The sequence below is a fragment of the Nerophis lumbriciformis genome, linkage group LG23 (assembly GCF_033978685.3).
Source record: "Nerophis lumbriciformis linkage group LG23, RoL_Nlum_v2.1, whole genome shotgun sequence".
In the NCBI taxonomy this organism is placed as follows: domain Eukaryota; kingdom Metazoa; phylum Chordata; class Actinopteri; order Syngnathiformes; family Syngnathidae; genus Nerophis; species Nerophis lumbriciformis.
The window spans coordinates 11,120,296-11,148,023 of NC_084570.2; the positions used below are offsets into that span (position 1 = coordinate 11,120,296).

Below are 27,728 nucleotides of genomic sequence, written 5' to 3' on the forward strand. Positions count from 1 at the left end.
TTTACTTACTAGAGTTAGGTGACGTCAAAGATTTACATATAATACGTTTCAATACGAAAATGTGCTTTATGTGTGCGTCAACTGCTAATTAGGATATGCATTAACAGGATTGCATGTACATGTTTTTGTGAAAAATGCATATATATTTTTGTTGTTGTAAACTTTACATTATGGCAGAGCTCTAAAGAACTAAAGGTGGACTACGTGTTGTTTTAGGCGAACTATCCTTTAAAAACGTTTTACTGTTACATGTTACAATTTTAAATCACTAAAACTGAATCTTTATTCCCGAATGTTGTTTTAGAGCCATAGCCGCAATTGTTAGTGTGACACAAAGATGGTTTGGTTTAGGCTTTTATTTTTTTCAACACTCCTACCGGAAGCCGTGATAGTGTTTTCCGGTGGGCTAGACGCTCAAATCGCCTTACGGTTGTGTAGACATCAACGCGTTTTTCTATGTCCGTGTGGGAATTTGCTTCTGTAAACGCACGAAGAGATACGGAGAAGGACTCGCCACGAATTGTCATTTATTTCTACCCCCAAGTGTAATACGCCACGCTAAAAGACGCCAGGCTTTCCTCTCAGTCGAAAGACATACTTTTCCCCCCACCTTGGTGAGTTGCCTCTCCTTTAACGATGAGCTCCTCAAGTTTGATGCAATAGCGGATTTCCGCGTGTTCGATGTCTTCCAAGACGTTAGCGGTGCTTGTTTGGCCATGAGCGGTAAAGTGGGTGCTAACAATGGCTTATTTTATACCGAATCTGCTCAGTTTGTCGATATATGTCCTCCTTTTTCCGTTTTCTTAAATGACGACATGTTTTTTTTTTTAAACTTCACGTGCATGCGCGGCTACCATTAGGCTCGTCCCGTTATTTAGACTACACCCGCTAGCAAGTAAAATGGTAGCCTTTCGGTCGTGAACGAGGGAATGTACGTTTTAAACGAATAACCGTACAGTAAGTTAATACTGAAGTTTCCATGTGGATATACTTAATAAATACAGTTCCTCCGTCCGTCTTGTGTGTTATGTTGCCTTAAGCAAGCGTAATGGAGTGTCGTCTACTGTTCGGGTAAATCGTGTCTACATTACTGTGTAACAGGACCCTGGTAGGGAACGAACTAATTGCTGACGAGCTACAAGTGGGCATGTCTCATGGGTTAAAAAGCCAGCAGCTACAGAAACATTGTCAGTATCTTCTACATGCCCTCCATCCAGACGGTGTCATTTAAGGCTACGTGCAACTAAGTGTGCTTCACGGCGACTCCTCTTGTCAGCACATTAGAGCAGTGGTTCTTAACCTTGTACCCCCTGTGAACATTTTTTTAATTCAAGTACCCCCTAATCAGAGCAAAGCATTTTTGGTTGAAAAAAAGAGATAAAGAAGTAAAATACAGCACTATGTCATCAGTTTCTGATTTATTAAATTGTATAGCAGTGCAAAATATTGCTCATTTGTAGTGGTCTTTCTTGAACTATTTGGAAAAAAAGATATAAATGCGTACCCCCATTTGAGAACCACTGCATTAGACCAACGATAATCAACTGGACCAATGTTCCCCCTCCTATGTGTACATATTCCGCGTAAACTACGAATCTCAGAAGTTTTGCAGTTGATATAATGTACTGTAGAGCAGTGTTTTTCAACCTTTTTAGAGCCAAAGCACATGTTTTTTCATTGACAAAAGGCGGAGGGACACCACCAGCAGAAAACGTTAAAAATTCAACTCCGCAGCCGGTATTGACAGTAAAAAGTTGTTCTCGCAAGTGTTTGATATGAATTCAAACCATAACTAAGCATGCATCACTATAGATCTTTTGTTTTAAAGTACTTTCACAACCTGTGCCAACCTTGAGACCTCCCAATTCGGGAGATGGGGGGGGTGGTGTATATATTTTCAAGTATTTTATATATATATATATATATATATATATGTATATGTGTGTGTGTGTGTGTGTCTGTATTTATTAGAGATGTCCGATAATGGCTTTTTTGCAGATATTCTGATATTGTCCAACTCTTAATTACCGATACCGATATATACAGTTGCGGAATTAACACATTATTATGCCTAATTTTGTTGTGATGCCCCGCTGGATGCATTAAACAATGTAACAAGGTTTTCCAAAATAAGAGAACAACTTCAACTCAAGTTATGGAAAAAAGTGCCAACATGGCACTGCCGTATGTATTATTTAAGTTACAAAGTACATTATTTTTTTTAACATGCCTCAAAACAGCAGCTTGGAATTTGGGACATGCTCTACCTGAGAGAGCATTAGAAGGTTGGGGGGGCGGGGTTGGGGTGGGGGGTAGCGGGGGTGTATATTGTAGCGTCCCGGAAGAGTTAGTGTTGCAAGGGGTTCTGGGTATTTGTTCTGTTGTGTTTATGTTCTGTTACTGTGCGGATGTTCTCCCGGATGGGTTTGTCATTCTTGTTTGGTGTGGGATCACAGTGTGGCACATATTTGTAACAGTGTTAATGTTGTTTATACGGCCACCCTAAGTGTGACCTGTATGGCTGTTGAGCAAGTATGCCTTGCATTCACTTGTGAGTGTGTCAAAAAGCCATTAATATTAAGTGACTGGGCTGGCACGCAAAGACAGTGCCTTCAAGGTTTATTGGCGCTCTGTACTTCTTCCTACGTCTGTGTACACAGCGGCGTTTTAAAAAGTCATACATTTTACTTTTTGAAACCGATACCGATAATTTTGAAACCGATATTGATAATTTCCGATATTACATTTTAAAGCATTTATCGGCCGATAATATCGGCAGTACGATATTATCGGACATCCCTAATACATACATATATATATATATATATATATATATATATATATATATATATATATATATATATATATATATATATATATATATATATATATATATATATATATATATATATATATATAATCCATTCATAAATGAGTATATCCGTTCGGCCACCGTGTTCAATGGAGAAGTCTGATCTACAAAATTTGCAGGCAGCATTCCCCTTCGAGCTGTCCTGAATGAACTGAAATTATTTTTTCCAATCATTTTGGAACTTGCAAGCGTACAGTACTTCTTCTTCTTACTCATCGTCGCCATGTCTCTTCTTCAATCTTCTGCTTCGTCTCTGTTATGTTTTTCGACATTACTACTTGCCGTAGTTTTGAAGCAATGCATGATGGGAATCCGGATGTTGTGTGTCAGTGTATTAACGTGCCGGCTGGAATAAACACACGCTGAGAAATAGCACCGTGCCTGCCTACTTTATGGGTTATCGATAAACCTATGGATAACGGAGACATATAATAGTCTCCTTTTCAGGTGAGAGGGGATGCTAAAGGCAGTGCCTTTAAGGCACGCCCCCAATATTGTTGTCCGGGTGGAAATCGGGAATAATTCGGGAGAATGGTTGCTCCGGGAGATTTTCGGGAGGGGCACTGAAATTCGGGAGTCTCCCGGGGAAATCGGGAGGGTTGGCAAGTATGCTTGTCACATCACACCGCAACTTATCTAGAGGTGTTTTGTGTTTTCCTGTGTGTATTGTTTTAGTTCTTGTGTTTTGGTGGCTTTTCCTGTTTTGTTGGTATTTTCCTGTAGCAGTTTAATTTCTTCCCTGAGCGCTATTCCCCGCACCTGCTTTGTTTTAGCAATCAAGAATAGTTTTTGCTATCCTTCTTTGTGGGGACATTGGGCCCCATTCAGCAACTGTTCTTAAGAACAAATGTTGTTCTTGGGCCCACTTATGAAGTTTTTAAGGAGATTTATGTATTCACCAATGTTTTCTTAGCTGGGATTTGTTCGTAGGTAAGAACAAAATCTACGAGTGCTCCAGAGCACTCTTAGAGTGGCCTAGTTGTTCTTTCCCTTACTTCTATTGTCTAATGTTAAATTAATATATATATATATATATATATATATATATATATAGATAGATAGATAGATAGATCAGACAAACAGACATATGGCAAAATGAGCAATATGTAGACATTTCAAAATACCGTGCACACACACAACGTTACTTAATTCATTTAAAAAAATAATACAAAAAAAAACACATTTTTATGCATATGTAAATTTATTCAGTTATAAACATTCATTCACTTTCTTTTTTCCTTCATGGATCTAAACTTTACCGCTGCCGGTAGTTTTTTCTATATTTTTATTTAATAAGCTGTAGGTGTATTTATTTCAGTATAAAAGTGTAAAAAGTTTTTTGCTTTGGTCATGAAATTATGATAATTGTGTGCCATGGCATACATACATTATTTATTTAATGCTTAAATCTCTAGTCTACATCAACTTCAGATTTATCCATCAATTCTAATTTTTTTGTTGTTGTTTTTTTTGTTTGTTTGTTTTCTGCCCTTTTTGTCAAAGAAAACTGTTTTTTTTTTCTTCAAATTTTATGGCAAACAAATTATGCAAAATCTTCCACAAAAAATATTTTTCAAAGTGGAATGTTTGATGTGAAGTAATCGGAGCCTTGGATAGGTTAATAATTCATAAAAACATTGATTTTGATTCAATATTATGTTTTGAGCAATGACCGTTTTAAAGAAAAAAACAGCTTTTTTTTTTTAGTCAACATTGCAACTTTTTCTGAATTACATTTCACCTGTAAGCTTTTTTATTTCACTTATGTTATGTTTTTGTTTATTTTAATAGTATTTTTAGAATGTGGCGTGGGCCTTTAAAACATTAGCTGCGGGCAGCAAATGGCCACTGGGCCCCACTTTTGACACCCCTGCTATAGATAATTTAAAAAAAAAAAAATTTATCTGATAAGTCTATCGATAAAAAGTAGAGCCTGGCGACGCATGCACGTTTATCATACTGCACAGTCAGCATCTCTGCTTCAGTAAACAATGACGATGTCAGCGATGCAAACGACAATTGGTAACTTGTCAGCCACTTCTCCAAGAGATTCATTTTGAACACTCCTCACACATTAACACTTCAAAAGGCGCATACTTGCCCTGTTTGTTTACCTGGAAAGTATGTTTTTGTAGTGGAGGAGTCTGGTCAGGTGCTGGTTAGCTTGAAACTAACAGCTAGCCTGTCTCCATCCTCGAATGATGTCGCTCCAGTAGGAGATAAAAGAGACGTTTCCATGGACTCACAAAGACTAAAACAACTCATTTACTAGACACCTGGCACAGGATTAAGTTTAAAAAGGTTGACTTTACGCTCACCTTAGTGTTTACCATGAAGTCTTTTTTTTGACAGCCCCTTTTTGTAAAGTTGTCCGAGTGCAAACTGACGCAGTATTTGTGATTGATGAAACTTTCGGCGAATCAAAATTTAAGAAAGTGTACCGGAAAATTCATTACTTTGAAGGCGACCAATAAAAACACAATAAACAGGGATGGCAAATATAAACAAAACAACACAAAACGATAATCGATAAAAAGCGATAACCGATTAAAAAAAGAAACAAGCAAACCGAAGTAGGCAGGGTCGGTAAAAAAAATAAAAATCCGAGGATGCGCGGACTCCTGCAATAGCGCGTCCTTTCTGATTTCAATGCGTAAAAAGACACAAAAAGTGTGTTAACACAGTGCAAAAAGAATGCCATTGTAAGTTAATAGTAACGAAGACATTTGTAAACATGTTAGCATATTAGCTAATCCTAGCAACGCTAGCGTCATTACATTAATATGGCACGTACAAATATGCATGAAAACACTCCTGCAGGCATCACACATGGGACGGTTTAGTAAGTATTAACTGTTTTTGTTGTATTGTGAAGCTTTAAAACGTTGCTTGGAGGAATGAATGAGGAATCTATACAAGTAGGAACGCTATGGACAATTAGAAGACGGCACGGCACTCTACTTCCGGTTGTTGAAAGCACTAAAAGGAAGGACACTACAGCATCTGCAGTGAGTGAATTCGTCCAAAAGATGGCGCCGTGGCACAAACAATAAAACACCATCTGTGTTTTTGCGATGTTTTTTATTTTTTATTTTTATTATGGCTGTCTGCGAAAAAAAAATCCACAAATTAGCTGTTTCGTTGTATAAGCCGCGAGGTTCAAAGTGTAGAAAAAAAGTAGCGGATAATAGTCCGTATTTTATGGTAGTTTAACAAAAAGAGAGAAGAGCTGAGATGTTTGTGTTTAATTTATATGACTGGCAACATTTCATTGGTTCTTTTTTTTAACTATTGTTTTTATTATTGCTGTCAGCGAAGAAAAATCCAAAAATTAGCTGCTTTGTCTTATAAACCGCAGGGTTCAAAGTGTAGAAAAAAAGAAAGAAGAGCTGAGATCCATCCATCCATTTTCTACCGATTGTCCCTTTCGGGGTCGCGGGGGTTCGCTGGAGCCTATCTCAGCTGCACATAGGCGGAAGGCGGGGTACACCCTGGACAAGTCGCCACCTCATCTGGCAACATTTCATTTGTTCTTTTTTTTTTTTCAACAAAGTATGTTCACTTCAGCAGTGTGATCACAGTTCCTATGCTATTTTGTGGTAATTTGTCAGTAAATAGAATCATCATTTCTGATTTAACACTTATTAAAATACTAAGAGTTGAAGCAAATATTATTTGTCCCTTTGGTGAGCTACTGTATCCCAGCTAACTGTTGGAGAGTTTTGTAGTGTTATTATCATAAAGTGTAGTGTCACTATAATGAAGCTGGACACACTGTTTAACTGTTTAGATAAACAAGTGTTTCGAGGACAAGACAAGAGAGTAGGGTAGCGAAGCTAGCACGTACTGCTCAGACATGATAGGCACATGCAGCTTCGCCGTTGGACAAACACAATTTTCGAACTGTCTCAAATATTTCCTTTCTTTTACTGAAAATGCTATTGCGGGTAAAAGTCACATTTGGAGTCCCGATTGCCAGAAACTTAGACTTAGAAAATCTTTATTGTCCCCGAGGGGCAATTTGGTTTGCAGCAGTAGTCATTAAAAAACAAGGTTCAACAGTAAAACGAGGTGCAACAGTAAAAAACAAGGTGCAACAGTAAAAACGAAGTACAACAGTAAAAACAAGGTACAACAATAAAACAAGGTACAAATACAAACTCACAGTTAACTCTAGCTAGCTAGCTAGCTGCCACTAACCTGAGGCAGAGTGACTGACCATCGAGATAAAGCTAATTTCGAGATGGCAGAATCGATCTGCAAAGAGTTTGACAGGTGAGTGATCAGGCACTCGACAACGATTAGCTTATCTTAGCCTGTGGAAAATTGTTACAAAGTTGTTGTCATTCGATGGAATCATTTGATATTTTACGGACATTATTTTTATTCTCACGGCACGGTAATACAAAAATGGGTCAAAGTGCGTCCCTTGACAGCTCAATACAGAACACATTTTTGTTTCAACATGAGGGAAAATTCTGTTTTTCATGAGACGTTTGGCAACCGTATGTGGACTACAATACATCACAGCAATACCTATACAAAAACAGGATGACATCACAACAGTTTGCATGGTCCATGCCAGATGCTTGTTTTGTAGACGCCATGGCAACATTGCGACATCATTTTGTTGTTCATAACCTCACCTTTAATCTTTTTGTGGGAAAAGTCCAACATTTTGGAACTAATATGTTTACGGACTTGGTAAAATAGTTGCTATGCCGTTCTGAATATGAGTGCAAATCCAATGTCATGTACTGGTAAATTGTTATAGCTTTTGTGGATACTTTCTTTAATGTTTTTTTTTTTCCTCCCTTCTCAGGTCCTGTGATCGAGGGGTTGTAGCTGACCTGTGACAAAGATTTTTGTTGCTGTTTGGTTTTTGGAGGATAGGAAGCAAAAATGCCGAAACCGGTAAGAGGGATGTGTGCGTCAGTGAGCTTGCGAATAGCATTTCTATGTGAACCTCCAAAAATTTTTTTTACTTTGTCGCTGCGTCTCTTGAGCCTTCCGGCGGCCTACTGTCAGTTTTTTTGAGGAAAAAAAACAGGGTTTTACGCCACCTGCTGTTTGCATTTTAAGTGTGTTATACATTATTACAAAGCCTGTTTGCATATACAGTATTTGACCCTTCCAGGATACAACAGCTACTGTAGGCAGTCCAGTTGATCACCCCCCCCTTACGTCAGGAAAAAGTACTAGCCCCTCTTCCAATGTACTTAGCTGAGGCCAATTAATGGATGGAGCACACCTGTTTTTAAGCCACACCCACCTATTTTTGGACAAATTCTATTGTGTATAGATATTGGGCCCTGTCAGGGCCTGGTAGTGATGGTGGATTTTCATTCCATGCAGCAAGTTTTTTTCTTTTTGGATGGTCTGGTCAATCTTTGGGGTACGCCGCATTTCGTCAATGTGCGGTCGAACAAAATGTGTTTTACCAACCCATAAGTAATGTTGCAGGGAGAACACAGCATGACAGGTAAGTTGTGTCTACATTTAAGCACAATACATTATTTTACAGTGGGAAAAGAGGGGAAATAGACGTGCAAGGAAATAGGTGTCTGTGCGTGTGTGTGTGTGTGTGTGTGTGTGTGTGTGTTTGCTGACGCTATTCAGGGACGGGCGTGCTTTGTTGCACTGGAAAAAACAAAGAATAGCCGCAACAATGTGTAAAGCGCATGATTCAAAGGACTGGAAAAAAATAGCAGCTTGTAGATGTTGAATCGCAATGACTTGTGAATTTTGTGAAAACGGCTATGCGTAGGCTTTTGTTATAAAATCAATGAACTGCTGTGTAGTGGCTCAAATGGAAACATGGGACTGTGTGTGGATTGTGCATCAATGTTGCACCTTTTGATTTTTTGTCTTTATTTTACAAAAACTTTATTACAAAATTGTCTTTCAAGACAAGATAGTGACCAAGGGCACACTTTAAGAATGTCTGATCCTAACTTTACAGAAACTTGTATATTGTCAAAATTTAAATGGGATTAGGACCCAAGGTAGGACAACCATTGTTTTCCAGTCCATCCCACCAAATTAATTGTAAGACACATGTTTCTAAAAAAAATTGGGTCAGAAAAAACAATCAGTGTATTTAAACTCGTATTCCTGTCTCAGTACTACTTACAGTTAGACTACTGAGGAGAAAAACAAAAACAAGAGCCGAAAGCCATGCCTCCACTCCAAATGGTTCAAAGACACCCATACATTTACTTTAGGTATGACCTTTATAAGTATTGGCCAAAAAAACATTGGAATGCTCAGGGTTTTTAACGTATATTGGAATGTTCTGGGTTTTTACTGGGGCTGAGGGGGTTTAAAGAGAAAGCAGAACTTATGTCTTATGGCAGTAGTCTTTGTTGCAGGAGCATTTAAACTCATGTTGGACATTTGGAGAATGAGGTCTCCTACTCTCCTCTGTAAGAAAGTTAACTTGTATACTAGCAAGCTAACAGACGGAGTTGTGTTAAAAATAGCTTAAACTAAGATTTTTGTCAACTAAACCTTGTCTTAATACCCGTGTGCAGGTTTCTATAAACACATCATCATAATATAAACTTTTCCTTTTGAGGAAGTTAGATGGCTTTGGTGGTGTTTTGTTTGTTTTTATCGCTGCTCTTTTGACTTTCTTTTCTTTTCATAAAAAAATAGACCTACTTTGTTTTTGTCAGCAACTTACTTGTCTTTGCGTTTAATCGTTAATTTGTGTAACAGCCTAATGAGTTGCACAGTTCATAAATAAATATTTTAAACGAGTCCTCTTTATTGTCTTTGATGTTAGTTAGTCCATGCCTAAAAATATCTCCAACTAAATTTAAAAGCCAATGGCTAAATTAGAGCCACTGAAGAGGTGTGCGCTTTGTAATCCGATAATCGTTAGGAGGTTCGATGATCAGTTGATTATTAAAATAGTTGTTGCAGCTCTAGCTCATTGACAATAGAAAAGCAACTGTCCCACTCATAATAGGGTATGCATTGGCTTTAACATGCTGCACTAGTAAGTTAGCAGGTTTAAGTGATTTTCAGCAGTCATAATCCACCTTCAAAATATCCATTGAATAACCTCTGGACTGCGTATAAGAATAAAGTGTACGTTGTTCTTGTAGTAGTTTGTGAGCAATTTGACCATAGTTTAATGTGTGAGCCTGATGCAGAAGACTGCTCTCGCTTACCAAAGGCCTCTTCCAAGTAAACATCTTGAGTGTGAAGTGAAGTGTTAGGCCATCGTGCAACTGCAACACTGCTGCCATTGTTTGTTGAAGGGTACAGGGAACATCAGTATCCTGGGATGTGTATGTTACTTAACAAAACCTGTTAGGTATGGTCTTCATATGACTTGTCTTAGACCTGTCACATGGTTTTATTCTCACAAGCAAAAAAGGATACAGATTAGGTGTTTATCTAGATCTATTCAAGTTGCACATTATTTTGTACATGCAAAGAATGTTCACATTGAGCTGTACAGTCGGATTCGTAGTAGTACTCACAGTTGTCCTTGAGATTCTCACAAAGTATAGAGACTGCAGCATAGCATTTGCTGAACAGGATTTGAATTGATGGTGGCTTCCACCGTTATTCATTATTGAGACAAATTCACTGCAGTAGGTAATGTCACTTTAATTTAAAAATAATAACTTGTGTCAGCTTAAGCTGTCTTTTGGTAATGTGACAAACAGGGTAGTGGATTATGGTGAGAGCACCCCACAGGAAGAGTCCTCACTGGCTTCCTAGTTTATGGTATTCTTCCTGTTTGCTGAAGAGGTTGCTGTAGACATTGGGGTTCAGCACATGTCAACATCCTGTCTTTGAGGCTATATGTTATAGAAAGAACCAGAGCTGAAAGTCAAAGGCACATGAATATGGTGTGATGAATAGTGGTCAGCCAGGGAAGGAAGAAATTCAGAATTTATATGAAAATTAGAGCGCATGGAAATGGCGTGTTGTGCTTGTGAGATATTTTTTTTACTGGAAAATATTAAGGTTGTGTAATATAGTCCAGGGGTCCCTAACCACCAGTCCGGGGACCAGTACCGGTCTGCGATGCATTTTCTACCGGACCGCACACAAACATTAAATAATTTATATATGTCTGCATTTTCCCTGACTTAACTTTCACCTGTCCCACTAGACACACCAATAAGCTGTTATAGAGGTTTATAGATATACAATAAAACTCCTCATAGGAAGCGGCTATTTGTTATTACTTTGTGACATGATACAATGCACATTAATGAACATGTAAAATATAAATGTGACAGTTTGTAGCCAAAGGCTGATTTCCATCTCATTGGAAAGAAACAAGCCCAAGACTCCCGCTATTTCAACGATATATAGTGAGTTGGATTTTTCATGCACTTATCTTTGCTGTGTTTATCTGGCACAAGTGGAAAGTCGGTCCCTGAAAATAATGCCTCCATTAAACCGGTCCGTAGTTAAAAAAAGGTTGGGGACCCCTGATATAGACAATATAGGATGTAAATGATACATATTTGGCCAGCGATAGGGCTTTTAAATCCTATCGCTATGATGTGATAATGCATGTTGATGACACATGCTAGCTCAGTCTAGCAAATTTGACAGCGACAAGTGCATCCTCAAAACAATGTAGCATTCTCACTGGCGGCGAACGTCCCTCCACAATGCAAGACAGCAATTATCAATTCCATATCACAAATAAAGTAATTATCTTACAAGTGTCTTCCCTGCCAGCAAGAGCTCTTGAATGTCAAAAAAGGTGGGCGAATCGATACAAACATCGACAGTAACTATAACATGTAAATTATCAGTATATGGTCGATACTACAGTGGTTAGAGCATTATTTTTTATTAAAAATCTTTTGTCGTTTTTGTTCTTGTGTCAAACTCAGAAATTATGTCCCTGGACAGAGGAGGAGGGCTTTAAGGGGGAAAAAAACAAATAATTTAAATCAGAACCAATATTAAGAAATTATTTAAATATTTTGTAAATATTGTTACACCTCCATTGTTTTTGTTTGATTAGAATTCTGATCAAAAATTTAATAATTCAATGATACTGAAAATTGTATGTATTGTATCAGCATTGGTATAACCAATACTGCCCCTGTAACGAGAGAAAGAAGGTGCGAATCTGGTAACAAATGAAGGAAGAATTCATTCCTAAGAAAAACAGCATGGGGTCCATCGTCTGGCGGTGGTTTGGCTTCAAGTGGGAATATGTCGAACATCCATCTGTCATTTGTCAAGTGTGGGGCGAAAGCTTTGCTACAAAAAGTAGCATTACTGCTGATATGTAGCATCATTTGAAAAGTCACTCGCTCGAGAATGAAGAGTGCTTGAAACTCCGCACGTCAACATCTCCGTTCAGTGCCACACCAACAAAATGCCGAGGCAACCATTTCCACATCAACACCGTATGAAAAAAATAGTCCACGACAAGGAGTTAACGTCCGCCGGAACCTACCACATAGCGAAGGACGTACACAATTTGATTTCCTATTACGCAGCTCATTTTTATTTGACAGTTATTGAAATATCTTGTGTGACATCATGCACAGAAGTGCACTTTATTTGTTTTTAACTATGGTAGTGGCGTTCTGTACAAAAAGTGCACTTTAATTTAGTGTTGTTTTGATTTGTCATCTTAAGGACATCATGCACAAAAGTGCACTAATAGCTTGTTTTAAAATGTCTCTGACAATCTTGCACGTTCTGTTTTGAAATTACATGAATGTTTGTGCCACTGCTTAATAACTGTTTAATAAATACAGTGTTGGTCAATTGACTTAGTTGTGATTTCCCTCTCTGCATGAAAGTTTAAAATGAGCATATATTAATGCAGTATGAACAAGAATGTTTTAATGTAGACACCGAATCATCATACTGCTGTGATTATATGCATCAAGTGTTCATTCAAGGCTAAGGCAAAATATCGAGAGAGATATATCGTGTATCGCGATATGGCATAGAAATATTGAGATATTAAAAAAAGGCCATATCGCCCAGCCCGAATATATATTATCGCAAGAGGGTGCAATATATATCGCTATATAGATTTTAGGCCATATCGCTCATCCCTACTAAATGTGTTATAGGAGGGAGTTTCATTACTATACACATGTTTGACCTATCACCTCATTTATAGCACAACTCGGTGTCTGTTGTCAGGCCCTTCTATTTACTCCTCGTTATCCCTGTAAAATCAATAGAAACTGCATATCCTGCCTCTCATTAACAGCGTTTGTTTTCCCACCTTGTTTTTTTTTTTTTTAACATTGCTGTTTTTTGCTGTGATTTATCTTTCGCTCTCACAAAATCTTCTAGTCGTCACTATATGGCCAGTCTTTATCAGCAGTGGGGTTAATCAGGGAGACAGACCGCTGCTTTGAGCCCTGCAGGTTAGATTAGCAGGTCCCCTCTCTTAGCAAAGCTCCCCTAAACTGCTTACAGCAACAAAACAGCTGCACGTTTAAGTTGAGGTCTGTCTAAGAAATAATTAATCCTTACTACTGCAATTAAACTGTGGAGTATCAATAGCACTCAAGGATGAGTAAATGAAAACAGTACTGCACATGCAACTAATGGATAATTCTTCATATGAAGCAGGGTTTACTCGTATGAGATCCATCAAAATCACACTTAAAAAGCAGAATGTGGAACCTTGAGCAGTACCACATATAAGACATGCCGTCATTGGCCTCAACTGGTTGGAAAACCGTCCAGAGTTACAGATATTTCATGTCAGAAGAACATTTCCGATTATTATTGACTTTGAAATAAAAGTAAATTAGTTCTCAGTTGAAACCTGCCCAGTCAGTTTGTGGCAACACTAGACTGTGATGTAAGGACAGGCTCAGTTGTCACTATTTGATTAGCTGCGTCAATTGCTTGGCATGTTGTTGTCCACCACCCCCACACCCTCACCCCACCTCCCCATCCTTCCCTGCAGGGCAGGAGAGGATTAACTGACCGTCTGGTCCACACAGGATCCTTCTTTACTGCACCGGGGTGACTGTGCTTTGGCCTTTTGGCCCTGGCGCAAGCAAGGGTTGGCTCTTTCACAGACCATTGCTGGTGGCTGACATGTCTTTATAAATATAGAAGGAAAATTCAAGGCTGGTCACTTGGAAACCTCCATTTAGCATTATGTTCTCTATAATAAACAACGAGGCAGTTCCTCATGAAACTATCACTGTGGATTAAGTCAGCAGGCCATGGAGGTTATTACGCTAAAGTGTGGTGGGTTACATTTAAAAAATAGATATTCTCCCAGTAGATTTAGATTTATCTGCCTGGTGTTTTGTATCAAATGTATTGCTTACATAAACAATTAGGGCTGTTTTGCTCCATATATGGACAACTTCTTTTTATATAAATGACTTTGTGAACTCAACTCACAAAGTATTTTTTTCTGATAACACCAATTTATTTTTGTCACACAAAAATCCTGAAATCCTTCAAACTATTGTCAATAGTGAATTAGTCATAGGTAATTGGTTTAAATGTAATAAATTATCCTTAAATATAAAAACAAATGTTATTATATTTTGTTTAAATAAAAGCCGTATATATTTTTGATAAGTTACAGATTGAAATAAATGGTAGAGCAATTGAGAGAGTTGAGAGCACTACATTCCTTGGGATATGCATAGATGGATTTAAAACATTTAAAAACCATATTGAATATTTAATGAATAAATTATCTAAATATGTCTGTCTACTCAAGATTGAGACACTTTCTTCCTCTTGATGCTGTTCTAATTCTGTATCAGACTCTATTTGAATCACATATAAATATTGCAATGTCATTTGGTGTAACACACACCCTAGTTATCTTAAAAAACTAGAGATTCTTTAGAAGAAAGTCATATCAAAGTTATATCATGGACAAACTTTAACGCTTCCTCAGATCCTCTCTTTTTTGGGTACAAGCTCCTGAAGCTTACTGGGTGTAACAGATTCCACAGTTCTTGTATTATGTATAATGTGGTATATGGATTAAATTCTAGACTCTGCCAGCTCATTCCAGTGACCACTCCTTCTCGTGGTCATAACACTAGAAGTAAACCTTTTAATAAGAGGGATAATCGTCATCTGATGTGTACATGCTTTAGTATAGCCTGTAAATGTCCGGAGATCTGAAATGAGATTGTTAGCTCTATAAAAGAATCCCATTCTTTGAACATATTTAAAAAGCGTTTTAAGCAAAATTTATTGCTACCTTATGCTTAGTATATTTAGCACATCCTACATGGCTGACTATTTCACATTTGTCGCATATTTTTGTCTTCAATTTTGAATAATTATCAAAAATCTGCAAGATGCAACTTCTTAATCAAATTTAAATAAGATGTTGAGACAATTAGAGTGGATTAAAAGTTCCTTCTTTGTAAATGTAATCATTTTGGTAGGTTGGCAGGTAATTGTAAATGGGTATTGGGTGGGTAGATTTTGAAATTAATTGTATTGTATATTGTATATTGTATATTATATAATGTGTGTATTTTAACTTTGCAGAACAGACTCTAATATTAACAAAAATAACAATACTGTAATATAACAATTACGTCTCTAAATAAATTAATTGACCGTCTGAAGACTCTGCTTTGTCAAATGTGTGTATTTTAACTTTGCAGAACAGACTCTAATATTAACAAAAATAACAATACTGTAATATAACAATTACGTCTCTAAATAAATAAATTGACCGTCTGAAGACTCTGCCTTGTCAAACACCCACCAACCCCCCCCCCCCCTTGCACGCTCCGCCAAAACCTTAAACCTATTTGAAACATGGACCATTCTCTTAGACCTAGCCGCATATCTCCTCTCTTGTCGTTGGGTAAGGCTGCGTTCATATGTGTGTTTGTTACTCTGGTCCGGACCAAATATTGAGTGGTTTGATTGTATTCACACCCGTAAAAAACATGACACAAGGACAATCGCGTCTTTATGTAACAAAACTCAAATATCCATCCATTTTTTACCGCTTGTATTCCTGACAAAATAGGGTTTGTTAGGTTGAATGGGATAGTGGTTTTGAGGACATGTTAGTACTTTGTTGTTTCTTAACACTGTTTCTGTACTGTTATCCAAGCATTGTCTACACGTGATAGAAAAGACTTGACGTGTTCGAGTTGCTAGTAACAACTTGTGGTGGCATGTTTTGTAGATTACCGTTCTTCGGTTGGTGTCTGACTTTTTAAAAAAATCCAACCAAAACCAAACAAAGGAAGTCATGTTCCCTCTTTTGGCACCAATTCCTCTTCAGGCTTTTTGGTTTAACTTTCAGAGTGATCTACGTTTGTGTCTGTTACATGACGTCCATGCTCCTGACGGTTTTCGAACGCATTCATTTATCAGCGCCGTAAAGTTATTTCAGATGACGTAAAGCAGCAGCATTAGCCACAGCCCAGGCGTTAAAATGACCATATAAACAATAGACAATTATATCGTACGATAAAACGTGTTTGTCGCACTATGTTAAATATCCTAATGTCACAGAACTATTGACATGTATATCAAACAAATGAAGCAGATACACTCTGCCCTTTGAGGGTTCTCTGTGAACTGAGCACCCAGTTCAAAGTGTTACTTTAAGTAATTGTCCAGACATGGATTAAGCTTTACGAGTCCCACCAGACAACAAAGGGTGAACCATGACGAGCACTACTTATTTGTTCAGGCACATTAAAGGAAGTGCTGTCAATTTTTTTTTCTTCTCACTTCTTATTTCCGTTTTATCAGCTTTCATTCTTGTTAACCACCTCAGAGGAAACACACAGTTCAGTGTGTGGGTGTGCATGCACGTGTTTAAGGCAGGAAGTCACAATTGTCATAAGTCAGCACTTTCTTCCCCGTGCCCTCAGCTGCTCTTGTTTGTGCTGCCAGCATTGCTCATTAACCAAGAATAGCCAATGACTACTCCCCTCCCTGACCTACTAGCGCAAAGCCGTTAAAGGTGGGCTCTGCTCTTCTCTGGTCTCCTTAGTTTACTCAGCTCAAGGATGCCAAAGCATTCCTTGCATAGAACAGACATTCCATTCCCCCCCGGAGAACACTTTTAGGAATATTGTCTCTGAACTAAGGAAAAAACACATTGTCTGTCTGGTGTACATGATGTCCTGTCCTGCAATACAGTATATGTTTTGCCACCAAACAGACATACACACACAAACACATCGGTCTGTCCTGGAGTCAAAAAGTTTTAGCTAGTATTTGCTTGTAAAGGTCTATGAAATCTAACAGTTGAAATCTTATAAAATGGAGAAGTGCAAATATAAGCTCTGAAATGTGTGTTTTAGATCAATGTTCGTGTGACCACCATGGATGCAGAGTTGGAGTTTGCCATTCAGCCAAACACCACTGGAAAGCAGCTTTTTGATCAGGTCAGCATGGAAATGAAGTATTTTCCCCACATACAATAGTTCTAGACTGCCTCCTGTAGGCCTCAGTAAATGAACAATTGCGATCATTCTCTCAACATCTTTTATCAGGTTGTAAAGACAGTGGGCTTACGGGAAGTTTGGTTCTTTGGCCTCCAATATGTGGACAGCAAGGGTTACATAACTTGGCTCAAACTCAATAAAAAGGTCAGTGTCCCTCTGCTTTATTATGATACTACAATGAAAAATGCCATCTTTCTTGGGCTATATCTGCATCAGTCTATTTTCTTCAGCACTTCATATCTGGATAATGTTTTTGTTGTCCAGGTTACCCAGCAAGATGTGAAGAAAGAGAACCCACTCCAGTTTAAGTTCAGAGCCAAGTTCTTTCCTGAGGATGTTTCAGAGGAGCTCATCCAGGAGATCACCCAAAGACTCTTTTTCCTTCAAGTAAGCTTGGATCTAATGAGGATTGGATCTCACCTGAATGGTGGACTTCAGTTTGACCTTCAAGTGTACAAAGCAAAATGCCAATTTCAGAGTGAAATCTGTCAATAGTTCAGTCAAGCGATTAAAAATGAGCAATTAATTATGATCTTAAATTGACTTAATCTCTTTTTTTAATCTCACCTAAAAAATGAGACGCTCTCAATTTGAGATATTTTCATTTAAATTCATTACATTATTGTGGCTGATATATAACTACATATATACAAAGGAAAGTGGCTTTATGAAGTAGGACTCAAACCAAAAAAAAAATGTGATGACGCAATTAAAAATATAATTTGCTAAATATGACTAATCGCAGTTAAAGTGATAAATTGACACTCCTATTCATAATTATGCTTTTAGTTTGTTGAAGCATAAAGAAATATAAAGCTAAGTTTAATTTTCTTCAAGGTGAAAGAGGCCATCCTGAATGATGAGAACTACTGCCCCCCTGAAACAGCAGTGTTACTTGCCTCATACGCAGTGCAGGCCAAATATGGAGACTACGCCAAGGATGTTCACAAGCCTGGATACCTCACACACGACCGACTGCTGCCTCAGAGGTACATACCACATTTTTTAACATATGTGGTCCGCATTTTATCAGCTAATATTTTTGTGTACATGCAGAGTCCTGGAGCAGCACAAACTAACCAAGGAGCAGTGGGAGGACAGAATCCAGACATGGCATGAAGAACACAGGGGAATGCTCAGGTGTGTGATCCAGATAAAAGAGCATGTGTGGTTTGTTTGGACTTGTTGTATCATGTACAACAAGCACACGTACACGTTTGTGAACCAAAACATGTTTTTAGAGTGTTGACCCAGTCCTGTTGGAATGTGTGATTTTGTTGTGTACGTGTATGTATGCTACCATTTCTTATCACCAGGGAGGACTCTATTATGGAGTATTTAAAAATTGCCCAGGACTTGGAGATGTACGGAGTCAACTACTTTGAAATCAAAAACAAAAAGGGAACACAGTTGTGGCTGGGCGTGGATGCACTCGGTCTTAACATCTATGAGCATGAAGATAAGTGAGTGACGCATTAGAATCCTTATTGAATCAAGTTGTTTTAATAGGCGACATAACATCTTACATCTGTTGTGCTTCCTTTTGTTTGCAGGTTGACTCCAAAGATTGGCTTTCCTTGGAGTGAGATTCGAAACATCTCTTTCAACGACAAGAAGTTTGTTATCAAACCCATTGACAAGAAAGCACCCGTGAGTGTCTTGTGTAGTTTTTTTAATTATTAGAGTAATCTTAAAAAAATAGATACAATGCGCAAACCGCAGAATTATCAGCAGCATCACATAAAGTAAGAAGTGCGTATCCTGCAGGACTTTGTGTTTTACGCTCCTCGACTACGCATCAACAAACGCATCTTGGCGTTGTGTATGGGTAACCATGAGCTGTACATGAGGAGGAGAAAGCCTGACACCATTGAGGTGCAGCAGATGAAGGCTCAGGCTCGAGAGGAGAAGCACCACAAGCAGATGGAGAGGTATTTAAATGTACACATGTAGAATTTAACAGATTGCCTGAATTTGTAGCTGGAGAAGTAGCTGGTGTTAAAAATATCTTTATCAATAGAGGGAAGGAAGGGTCTACGGCTGTACGGTCTGGAGGTGATGTTGATATCGATATAAATAAAAACAAGTATCAGATTATATCGGCTTTCATCTAAATTCTCCAATACAAGCACTCCGATACAGGCAGTCCTGCAGCGTGTTAACTTGTGCAAAGCTGGACATCTAGTTAACATCTAAAGGTCCTCCAATAAGCACACAAGGATTGGTCTCGTATTTTAGTGAAGTTAATTACAAAAACATAAAATGGTAGGTTATAGGCTACTAGGAGCTAGCAGCTACACAACAACTAAGCACACAGGTTAGACATACGTAATCCGTGTTCTAAATTGAACAATATTGCAGTCTAAAACACTATGTGCAAGCATCAAATTATTATAGTTGCATAGGCATTAAGTATTCAAGGCAGAAACATATTATAAAGTAAATTATTAGGAATAGTGAATTAGAAATCAAATTTTTATTAGAAAGTAAATTATTAGGAATAATGAATTTGAAATCAAATTTTAACACTGATTTACCTAATATAATGAACATTTGTGTTTTCATTAGTGTGTGTGCGTGCGTGCGTTATTTTGGCCATAATCTTGCAACCCTATTAGAAAGTATCCAGTAAGAAATGTGTGCATCATTCAACTTCCGCCCGATTGTAGCTGAGATAGGCTCCAGCGACCCCGAAAGAATTAAGCGGTCGAAAATGGATGGATGGATGGATGGATGATTTGTGTTGTTATTGTATCAAATTAATATAGGTATCAACCAATACTCAATGTTCTAATATTAGTATGGAATCAGAAGTGAAAATGTTGTAGTCGGACACCTAGTACAGTCAATATCCTGTAGTTAGTCCGTGTGATACTGGCGAACTCCGGACACAGAAGACAAGGATGTGTCTTTGTAAAAAGTGTCAACTGTGTCAGGGCCCAACTGGAGAACGAGAAAAAGAAGCGAGAGGCTGCAGAGAAGGAGAAAGAGAGGATCGAGCACGAGAAGGACGAACTTATGGAGAGGCTGAGACAAATTGAAGAGCAGACAATGAGAGCACAAAAAGGTACTTACATTTTCCTGGGGTCTATTTTTTATTCACAGCATGAAAGCATGCAATTGTTGGCTAATTGTCAACAAGTTGGGATGCTGTTATTTGTACTTGTCATGAATGTTGATGGAAGATTTTCCACAGGAGTGCAAGTTCTGATACTTTTGGATAGGGTGAGGCGTGGTTTCATTTGCAAGTGAACATTTTGCAGACGGACTCAAACACCAGATTACGAAACCAAACATATCTAATTGGGGTGCAAATCTTTGGGCACCTATTGAGTCGATCTGATTGGGATTCTTGGGGTGACGATTTGATTCAGAATCAATTCTCGGTTCAAACCGATTCTCGCAATGTATTATTTGGTGTTATAGTTCTAATAAATTTATATTTATGGTGGTGGGCTGTTGGCTGCTATATTACTTTTTAATTTGCATAGTTGACCATGATGCATGTGCATGTAATTTTTATGGATGCTGTGATAGACATAGTGAGCAAAAACTTGAAAAGTTATTTTTTTTATATCACAAGCAAAACGGCGCGGCCCTGTGAGTGCTTTTAGGCTACGTTCACACTGCAGGGTATGATGCCCAATTCAGATTTTTTTGTTAAATCCGATTATTTTATGTATTCGTTCACATTACTAAAAAATAAATGTGACTTTTATGTATGTTTAATGTGAACATAATGATGCACATGTGCACAAAACATGACGTCCCACTTGGAGCCATTTTTACAGAAGTTAACATTTTCATGTAGCTGTGAGTCCTGGCACACTTTTGGCAATTGCAAGGAGTTTGTGCAACCGGCGTCCGCATTTATTATTTCACGTAGGAGATTAAGGAAGAGGACAACAACTTTACAATGATAGTTTGTGGGGCAGTGGTGCACTTGTTGCAGTGTCTGTACTGAGGTGTGTTTGGGCTGAGTGGTGAGACATTGACGGAAGTCCTCCCATATTTTGATCACTTGTAAATAGGGATGGGTACCGATTCACAAAAAAAAATCAACCTTTTGTTGCACAAGCCATCACGTTGCAGACTGTACCGGCTCAGGCACAGCGCTAGGAAACAAGCACTCAAGCAGCACTTGAGCGGACTTCCAATTGGTATGCCAACAAACCAAGCTTGCCTGATGAAAAACGCTCAAACGTCTAGTGAGGCTTCACTTATTAAAATGTGATAGCTAGATGTTAATTTATATTGGATGTGCCACATATTTTCTACTGCTTAGCAACAGTGTTTTTGCATGGCAGTTTCAACACCTAAATTTGGTGTTCAAAAGTACAACTAAGATAAACATAAATGATAAATGATAAATGGGTTGTACTTGTATAGCGCTTTTCTACCTTCAAGGTACTCAAAGCGCTTTGACACTACTTCCACATTTACCCATTCACACACACATTCACACACTGATGGAGGGAGCTGCCATGCAAGGCGCTAACCAGCACCCATCAGGAGCAAGGGTGAAGTGTCTTGCTCAGGACACAACGGACATGACGAGGTTGGTACTAGGTGGGGATTGAACCAGGGACCTCGGGTTGCGCACGGCCACTTTCCCACTGCGCCACGCCGTCCCTAAATGACATGACAATCAAAACAGCTTACAGTACAAAGACTTTGGAGGGCTAAACAAAGTGCAAGACTGGCACATTAATTTTAAGCCCAGAGCCGCAGTAGCCCATATACTACTGCTATCTAACGTCTTGGAAATGTAACTGCATGCAAAGTCTACTATGTAATACATGCAAACGACCCTCAAAAATGTTATATAACAAGATATAAGAGATACTAGATGACAGTTATCATAATCAGCTCAATTTAAATGTTACTTAAAAACATTAGAGTTTACTAATAAACGATTAACATTTAAAAAACGCATGAACACACACAATTATCTAAAATTGGTAGTGTTGAGTACCTCTATTCCCAGGTACCAGAGGTTGTACAGCCCACCTCTGAAACGCTTTCTCTGTGAGGAATACTGCTACATGGGACTATTATTGATTTAAATGTGAAGGGTACTCATCCCTACTTCTAAAATATATTTTCACCAAAGACTTTTCTGCTTTATCCTGCGTTTACTTTTTTGCCTGTCTATTTTTGCGAAGTTTTGACTTTTGACTCCAGACTGCAGGGCAGCACGGTGAAACATTGGTTAGTGCGTGAGGTTAGTGCGTGTGCCTCACAATAAGTTTCGGGGTCTTTGTGTGGAGTTTGCATGTTCTGCTCATGACAGCATGGGTTCCCTCCGAGTACTCCGGCTTCCTCCCACCTCCAAAGACATGCACCTATGGATAGGCTGATTGGCAACACTAAATTGGCTATAGTGTGTGAACGTAAGTGTGAATGCTTGTCTGTCTTTGTTGGCCCTGCGATGAGGTGGCAACTTGTCCAAAGTGTACCCCCCCTTCTGCCCGGATGCAGCTGGGATAGGCACCAGCCCCCCAACGACCCTAAGAGGGACAAGCGGTAGAAAATGGATGGATGAATTGGTGGACTTCAAACTGCAGCCAGAATGGCCACATATCTGATTTATATCCACATACATAAGACGACCGCGCATGGATTTGAAAAAAAATGGAATTGTACTGTTCAAAAAACATTAGAATTGTTCCTGCACTGTGAGCATAGTCTTAAGTAAAAGCAAAGGGACCCACAGCAACGCCTACTCCTCATTGAAAAGAGAGATATGCACTTTCAGATTAACGTCTCTAAAGGTGTTAAATGAAACTTGAAAAGGATGCTGGATTTGTCGCTACTGGCTAAATATATTGGCAAAGTTGCTAAGTTGGCAACACATCCTTCCTGCAACATTGTCTTATTCTCAGGCAGACCAGCTGTGTTAAGCAACTGAGTAACAATGCATTTATTTGTGGTGGGTTTCTACCACAAATAAATGGTAGAAATATTTAAAATGTTGAAAATCAACCATTAACTATTTCTTGCAAATGTGTGTTTGTGTGTTCTCAGAGCTTGAGGAGCAGACTCGTCGGGCCTTGGAGTTGGAGCAAGAGCGGAAGAAAGCACGAGAAGAGGCCGAGAAGTTGGAGAAGGAAAGACAAGCAGCTGAGGAGGCTAAAAGCGAGTTGGCCAAACAGGCTGCAGACCAGCAGAAGAACCAAGAACAACTGGTGTGTGCTTCCTCCAGACTCTTCTTTCTTTGTTACTAAAGAAACACAAAGACATGTGACTCTTTTAATTTCAGGCTGCAGAGCTTGCCGAGTTTACAGCCAAGATTGCTCTCCTTGAGGACGCCAAGAAGAAGAAAGAAGATGAAGCCACAGAATGGCAGCACAAGGTGCAGCCCACCTTACTTACTGAATCCACACACACAAACACACACACACACCGACTACATGGCCTTACTTCTTTGTTTTCTTCTTTCACAGGCTCTGTCAGCCCAGGAGGATCTGGAGAAGACCAAAGAGGAGCTGAAGACCGCCATAACCCCTATGCCAACCCCTCTGGGCGGCCACTCTGAGAGCGAGCATGACGAGCAGGATGAGAACCACGCCGAAGCTAGTGCCGAGCTTTCCAACGAGGGCGTCAGCCAGCTGGATCTGCGCAGTGAGGAGGCTCGCGTCACTGAAGCACAGAAGAACGAGCGGGTCAAGAAGCAGTTACAGGTATCCACTTGTAATACAGTCTACAAAGGTGTCGCTCCAAAGTGATCTTATTATTTCTAAAAATTGCCCACTTAAGTCAATGTCGACATATATGGTTAACCGCTTTTGTCGGAATTTCAGACTCATGCCAAACGTGTCTTATCGTTAAGCATCGGGAAACTACAACTATGCTACGGCCTAGTTACACAGCATTAAAACGTGCACGCTTTGACTTCCTGTTCAGTGGGTTAACCGCTTTTGTCGGAATTTCAGACTCATGCCAAACGTGTCATTATCGTTAAGCATCGGGAAACTACAACTAAGCTACGGCCTAGTTACACAGCATTAAAACGTGCACGCTTTGACTTCCTGTTCAGTGCAAAATAAGCTTCAAAATTAAAGCCTTGCAGTACTAACCTGGATTCTGCCACAGCAGACCTCGTACGCATTTTGCCAAGTTGAGTTAGGAGTTCAGTGTCTGGTCGAGGCATCAGCATATGCTACACTGGCTCACTCCTCCCCCTACAAACAGCCCCAGCCCTTAAAGGCTGTAATTGGTAATTATTTCCTGTGTGTATAATACTCATTCAGGGGTAATACAGTCCACCTCTGAAATCTCTTCTCTGGATTCGGATAAACACATTTTGTAACGCATTGATTAGTTCCAGCTGACACAATTCAACCAATCACATTTTTTACACATTAGAAGAAAGATTTGCACATGTATTAAAACTTTATTTTAGCATAGCAGCTGTTAGATAAAATATTACCATATAGTATGAAAACTGAAGAATCTGAATATAAATACACACATGGTAGAAACAATGTTAAGTGTTAAATGTTTATTTAGACCAAGTTTTGTAATGCAAGTAAATGTTCAAGCGATGGCTAGTTTGGTTTCGCTTAAAAGGGAACTGCACTTTTTTTTTTTTTTATAATTTAGCCTATCACTCACAATCATTTTGAGAGACAAGAACATATGCCTTTTTTTAGGATTCTAAACATTGAAACATTTTTTAGAATGCAACATATGGCTAATGGGAGTTGTCACCATTGTAGCCTTCAAAGCCCTTTAAAACCACTTCAAAACCCTCCAACGTTTTATACACATGCAAGTATATCATTAATTTAGTAACAGACACGTTCATAACAATACGTGTAATATTTACTGTAAATTACTTCTTTCCTAGGCGCATTTACCTCACGAAACAAATCATGGCAGACTTCATAATTGACAACAAAGTTGGCTATATTTGGACAAATGAGGATTCACAACCTTATATTTTCTAAGCTGAACAAACGGATGATTAACTGCTGGTTATAGAAGCGTAGGGAGCACGAAGAGAGGGTGAAAGGTTGGAGCAGACGGAAGCCAAGAGAGTCAGGACTGGCGTAACTTGGTGTTGTAAATACGGAGCTTGGAGCCAAGCTATGCCAAGAGAAATGGAGTGCTTACCCAAAATCAACTGGAAAATAAACGTCCCCAGCCAGCTTGACCAAACGGACAAATGTCCAACGAGTAAGTCACCATAATATTAATCATGATACATGCAGCACATCATGGTTGTTATTACAACTACATACACTGTTGAGCTAGCTGTGTACAAACAAAACATGAAATGTGAGCTATTTTTTTACAGATACTGTAATATGATTGTTCATGTTTTTCAGTCAGTATAGATTGGTGTCCTATCGCATTGTGTTATGCATTACAAACTCGAAAGCGATTCAAGTGCTGACGCAGAAGCTAGTTTACGGCTAATGCCGTCGCAAGGCGATGTGTTAATAATAATAACAATGTTGCCACAGCTTGATTATACAGGTTACGTATTGTAAATTAAGAATTGTTGGTGGTTTTTGGATGCATTTTCAGAGTGATTTAGAGGCAGAATGTAGTATTCCCATTAGCAGCAATGCTAGCCACCTAGAACAAGACGGTTATTACAAATTAGAATGCAAATAAAACAAAACATGTGTTCTTGTCTCCATAAGGATTGTGAACGATAGATAAAATTCCCCCCAAAAAGTGCTGTTCCCCTTTAATGACGAGCTCTGCTCATGTCAACATCAGTCAGCAACGTAAACATGTTTCACTTGATGTGCATGTTTAACATTATGCTCATATTTGCATCCAAAATAAACTCTGCTTCTTCTTGTGTTCTAAAGACTTTGAGTTCGGAGTTGGCGGAAGCCAGAGACGAAACCAAGAAGACCCAGAACGATGTCCTGCACGCCGAGAATGTCAAAGCAGGTCGAGACAAGTACAAAACGCTGCGTCAGATCCGACAAGGCAACACAAAGCAGCGCATCGATGAGTTTGAGTCCATGTGAATAGACCTCTTTGCCCCGCCCCCTACTTTTCTCCTGAACAGCCGCACACTTTTTTTAATGGACAATTGATGCCGCTGCCCTTTTCGTCCCCTCAGACCCAAACCCAACGTCATCCCCTGCTTGCCAAAGTTGTACTTCTCATGCCCTGCAGAAGAATTTCAATGTGGAACTCAGATTACGTGTGGGAAGACAGTGTAGGCAAAAAGAAAAAATGACATCGCTTACTTGAGCTTGAGTGCACGTCTCCTTCAAGATTGCCTGCCCTCTTTTTGTTTTAAGTTCTTTTGCTTTTTCTTTCATTTTATCGCTTGTTTTTAGTTGCCTGCCCCAAATGCTGAGGCTAAATCAAGTAAACCTGGCGATTAGGGAGTCTGCTTACTTCAGGAATGTTATATTGATTATTAAATGCGACCAGTGTCATCTCCTAAAGCTCATATAGCTGAGGTCAATGATGTAAAAAAAGTTGAATAGTATTTACGTTCAAACTGGATTTCTAGACTTGAGAAATATTTTTTGTTGGGAAAAGAGACACCTGACCTGTCACCTGTCAGGTGTCGATGGATGAATGTAGCAAAGGTGACAAAGGGAAAGTATGTTACACACACAGCTGGAAAGTGTTGCTCGTTGCATCCCAGTGTTTGGTGTGCAGTCACTATGGAGCGTTTGTGTGTCTGCATCACTTTGTGTGCAAGTGGAAATGTGGCAGCTGGCCGGGGAGCTCGAAAAACATCAAATCTACCTCTGGCATGTCCTTTCTCCCCCCCCCCAAAAAGGAGGTGGCCTTAGACAAACAAGAAGACATACTGAAGACATAATGTTGTCCAAGATGGCTTAAGGCGACTCCATTGTATGGAATGTTTGCGTTTGGACCTGGTGTGTGCTCAAATGTTACCTGTTACAAAGAATTGTGAGAAATCCCTTTAAAGTCTCAATTCAAGTTGAACACCGTCCCTGCGCGTTGGATAAGGATGCATGTTCAAAATGAATTAACTTTGAAGATAATGTGTTTTCTTTTTATTGCACAGAGCAAAGCTTTCATGGTTGTATTTGTTACGCAAAACTGGACAGCTGGTGCAGGTTAGGAATTTTTAATAGTCAAAGGGTTTTTAAAGCACTTTGCCTGCCCTTTGTTTATGAATATGTTTGCCAATCGTAGGTACAAATGGTAATGTGCTTCCAGGCCATTTTTTGAGTTCTGTTCACAAAGCCTAAACCAGCCCGCGTATGGTTAACACGCATCACTTTCATCGTATCGAGGTTGGTTTATGAAAGTAGGCTTCAGTTAAATGTTTTTTGGCCTCACCATGATGATATGATGTTCTGGCACCAGCTGTCACAGTGTGCCGTTATTCCTTTCAGAGTCAATATGTTTATGTTAGAAGATTGTAAGATATGGTTTGCTGGATCACCAATAAAATATTTTAAATTTCA

General features: G+C 39.0%; 1 protein-coding gene across 2 annotated transcripts; it reads left to right on the forward strand.

Annotated features, from left to right (window-relative positions):
- Positions 1-227: 227 nt before the first annotated feature.
- On the forward strand, positions 228-27,728 carry LOC133622394 (radixin). 2 transcript variants are annotated; one of them, XM_061985108.2, is made up of 15 exons: positions 228-614; positions 7,695-7,786; positions 17,161-17,244; positions 17,353-17,448; positions 17,569-17,691; positions 18,142-18,293; positions 18,361-18,444; positions 18,621-18,767; positions 18,858-18,954; positions 19,072-19,235; positions 20,241-20,371; positions 23,332-23,492; positions 23,567-23,659; positions 23,751-23,987; positions 26,133-27,728. In XM_061985108.2, the coding sequence occupies exons 2-15, from the start codon at positions 7,775-7,777 to the stop codon at positions 26,295-26,297; spliced, it is 1,746 nt and encodes a 581-aa protein (XP_061841092.1). In that variant the 5' UTR covers positions 228-614; positions 7,695-7,774; the 3' UTR covers positions 26,298-27,728. The 2 variants fall into 2 exon arrangements, with proteins under 2 accessions (XP_061841092.1, XP_061841093.1); XM_061985109.2 differs by lacking the exon at positions 228-614 and adding an exon at positions 7,535-7,576.